Source organism: Carcharodon carcharias, chromosome 5 (assembly GCF_017639515.1).
Source record: "Carcharodon carcharias isolate sCarCar2 chromosome 5, sCarCar2.pri, whole genome shotgun sequence".
Taxonomy (NCBI): domain Eukaryota; kingdom Metazoa; phylum Chordata; class Chondrichthyes; order Lamniformes; family Lamnidae; genus Carcharodon; species Carcharodon carcharias.
Window position 1 is genome coordinate 5,989,259 of NC_054471.1, and position 4,006 is coordinate 5,993,264.

A 4,006-nucleotide genomic window follows, 5' to 3' on the forward strand; every position below is an offset into this window, starting at 1 on the left:
ATCTACTTTTCCTGGTGCCCTGAGGTTGACCTCCATGCTTGAAGACTGTTTACAGACTGAGTTACAAAGGATTTTTCTTCAGGAGTGAGAGAGAGAGAGAGAGAGAGAGACAGGCAGAGAGGGAGAGAGAGATAGAGAGAGAGAGAGAGGGAGAGAGAGAGAGAGAGAGACAGTGGGAAAAAGGGAGAGAGACAGAGAGAGAGGGCGGATTGAGTTGGGAAAGGATGGTCCCACCAGTCTGCAGCAGTAAACCCCATGTCTGCCTCTCCACTGTGGTCATTCTCAGCAGTATGGCGATCATGGATTGCTACTTGATCCAACAGAGCCAGGGCCCCAGGAAGATTGGAGTGGCTGTCATGGTGACAGTGGGTGATGCCTGCCTCCTGGTTGCCCTGCGCTATGTGGCAGTGTTGGTTGGTGCTGAGGTACGGACAGCCAAGCGCGGCTACGCTATGGTCCTCTGGTTCCTCTACATCTTTGTCTTGGAGATCAAGCTGTACTTTGTCTATCAGAACTACAAGGCCGACCGCAGGAGCCTGGGCTTGTTGGCCAGGAAAGCCCTCACTCTGGTGCTCTCCATCTGCGTGCCAGCTCTCTACCTGCTCCTGGTGGCTGTCGACCACATGGAACATCTGAAGGCCTTAAAAAAGAAAGAGGAGGTGAGGAACCGCCTCCTGTGGGTAGCAGTTGACCTGCTGGACGTGTTGGACATTCAGGCCAACCTGTGGGAGCCCCAGAAGGAAGGCCTCCCGCTCTGGGCCGAGGGGCTGATGTTCTTCTACTGTTACATCCTGCTCCTGCTCCTGCCCTGTGTCTCCCTCAGCGAGATCAGCATGCAGGGCGTCCACATCCTACCCCACAAGATGATGCTCTACCCCATCCTCGGCTTCATCACCATCAATGTCATCACCATCTTCATCCGAGGGAGTAACCTCTTCTTCTTCTGCGATGCCAGGACCTCAGGCGTCTTCATGGGCAAGAACGTTCTCGCCATCGCCCTCAAGGCCTGCAGCTTCGCCCAGTACCGGAGGCACCCACCTGACTTACCCCCGACCCCTGCGCCTGAGCTACAGCAGGACTCGATGGCCCCTCACCCCTCTGGGACTGTCGCCACCCTCCACCCGAGGGAACAGACGCCAGCACTGCAGAGTCTGGCCAGCGACTGTACGTGATGACTCTCTCTCTCTCTCTTCACGGCTGCCATAGCCTGGTGTGGGACGGCTGCTTCTTTCGAAGGGTTAAGGAATGGTAGCCCCCTTCCTTCCCCCCCCTCCCCTCCCCTCGCCCCGCTCCTCCCTCTCTCACCAAACACCCAACCAACGGAAGGGATGGAGACACCCAAGGAGATGTACTGGGAATGAGACAGGCTGAGCGAGAGGAACCAGCCCAAAACCCTCCTGCTGAACACAAACAACATACAGGAGGCGCCGAGCAAACTGGCACCTTCTCCCCAGCTTCAGCGTTTCCCAAAGTCACCCACGGCCATCGAAGGTTGTTGGAGAGGCCATTGGCTGTTGTAATCTCGGGTGGGCACAGCAACGCACAGCAAGATCCCACAAACCGGCAATGGCAAGATAGGCGGTTTGAAGAGTTACTCTCAGTGGAAATGCTGCTTTCACAATTCACTGGACTGAGCTGAGGAAGCGACTTTTTAAAGAGATCTATATTTTGTAAAAGGGGATGGTTTTGCTTCAATGTTAATTAAACCAACAAATGGGGATGAGTATTGCCTGGTCTTTCATGAATGTATTAAAGAACCCTCAGCAGGCTCGCCTCTTACACCCTGACCCCACTCTGCCCACACCCCTCCCACAACATGTCCCAGGATTCACACCCACACACCCGCCCCCACCCCACCCCCCCTCAATCCCCACCCTGGAGTGTGCTGAGGTATTTGGGGGCAGGCAGGGCTGCTATTGGCCTCAGAGCCACTGGGGTAGAGAAAGTGGGGAGGGGCAAAGCAGGGTTTATGGCTGGAGTTGGGGATATGGGCAGAAGAACCAGTTTTATTCATTCATGGGATGTGGGCGTCGCTGGCTAGGCCAGCATTTCTTGCCCATCCCTAATTGCTCTTGACCAGAGGGCATTTAAGGGTCAACCACATTGCTGTGGGTCTGGAGTCACATGTAGGCCAGACCAGTTAAGGACAGCAGATTTCCTTCGCTAAAGGACACTCCAGCACACTCTCAGACAGTGCATTCCAGATCCTAACCACTCGATTGACCCTGTCTCCACCACACTCTCAGACAGTGCATTCCAGATCCTAACCACTCGATTGACCCTGTCTCCACCACACTCTCAGACAGTTTATTCCAGATCCTAACCACTCGATTGACCCTGTCTCCACCACACTCTCAGACAGTGCATTCCAGACCCTAACCACTCGATTGACCCTGTCTCCCCCACACTCTCAGACAGTGCATTCCAGACCCTAACCACTCGATTGACCCTGTCTCCCCCACACTCTCAGACAGTGCATTCCAGATCCTAACCACTCGATTGACCCTGTCTCCACCACACTCTCAGACAGTGCATTCCAGATCCTAACCACTCGATTGACCCTGTCTCCACCATACTCTCAGACAGTGCATTCCAGACCCTAACCACTCGATTGACCCTGTCTCCACCACACTCTCAGACAGTGCATTCCAGATCCTAACCACTCGATTGTCCCTGTCTTCACCACACTCTCAGACAGTGTATTCCAGATCCTAACCACTCGATTAACCCTGTCTCCACCATATTCTCAGACAGTGCACTCCAGATCCTAACCACTCGATTGACCCTGTCTCCACGACACTCTCAGACAGTGCATTCCAGATCCTAACCACTCGATTGTCCCTGTCTCCACCACACTCTCAGACAGTGCATTCCAGATCCTAACCACTCGATTGTCCCTGTCTCCACCTCACTCTCAGGCAGTGCATTCCAGATCCTAACCACTCGATTGACCCTGTCTCCACCACACTCTCAGACAGTGCAGATCCTAACCACTCGATTGTCCCTGTCTCCACCACACTCTCAGACAGAGCATTCCAGATCCTAACCACACGATTGTCCCTGTCTCCACCACACTCTCAGACAGTGCATTCCAGATCCTAACCACTCGATTGTCCCTGTCTCCACCACACTCTCAGACAGTGCATTCCAGATCCTAACCACTCGATTGACCATGTCTCCACCACACTCTCAGACAGTGCATTCCAGATCCTAACCACTCGATTGACCCTGTCTTCACCACACTCTTAGACAGTGCATTCCAGATCCTAACCACTCGATTGACCCTGTCTCCACCAAACTCTCAGACAGTGCATTCCAGATTCTCACCACTCGATTGACCCTGTCTCCACCACACTCTCAGACAGTGCATTCCAGATCCTAACCACTCGATTGACCCTGTCTTCACCACACTCTCAGACAGTGCATTCCAGATCCGAACCACTCGATTGACCCTGTCTCCACCACACTCTCAGACAGTGCATTCCAGATCCTAACCACTCAATTGACCCTGTCTCCACCAAACTCTCAGACAGTGTATTCCAGATCCTAACCACTCGATTGACCCTGTCTTCACCACACTCTCAGACAGTGCACTCCAGATCCTAACCACTCGATTGACCCTGTCTCCACCACACTCTCAGACAGTGCATTCCAGATCCTAACCACTCGATTGACCCTGTTTCCACCACACTCTCAGACGATGAGTTCCAAATCCTAACCACTCGAATGACCCTGTCTCCACCACATTCTCAGACAGTGCATTCCAGATCCTAACCACTCGATTGTCCCTGTCTCCACCTCACTCTCAGGCAGTGCATTCCAGATCCTAACCACTCGATTGACCCTGTCTCCACCACACTCTCAGACAGTGCAGATCCTAACCACTCGATTGACCCTGTCTCCACCACACTCTCAGACAGTGCATTCCAGATCCTAACCACTCGATTGACCCTGTCTCCACCACACTCTCAGACAGTGTATTCCAGATCCTAACCACTCGATTGAC

General features: G+C 53.4%; 1 protein-coding gene across 1 annotated transcript; it reads left to right on the forward strand.

The window, feature by feature from the left end:
• Positions 1–224: 224 nt before the first annotated feature.
• On the forward strand, positions 225–1,172 carry LOC121278084 (transmembrane protein 121-like). The gene has a single exon (XM_041188146.1). It carries the CDS (start codon positions 225–227, stop codon positions 1,170–1,172), a length of 948 nt encoding a protein of 315 aa, XP_041044080.1.
• The last annotated feature ends 2,834 nt before the right edge of the window (positions 1,173–4,006 follow it).

What these genes read in the sequence shown, in the direction of transcription:
- LOC121278084 (XM_041188146.1), top strand. Translation starts at nt 225, where the DNA reads ATGGTCCCACCAGTCTGCAGCAGTAAACCCCATGTCTGCCTCTCCACT.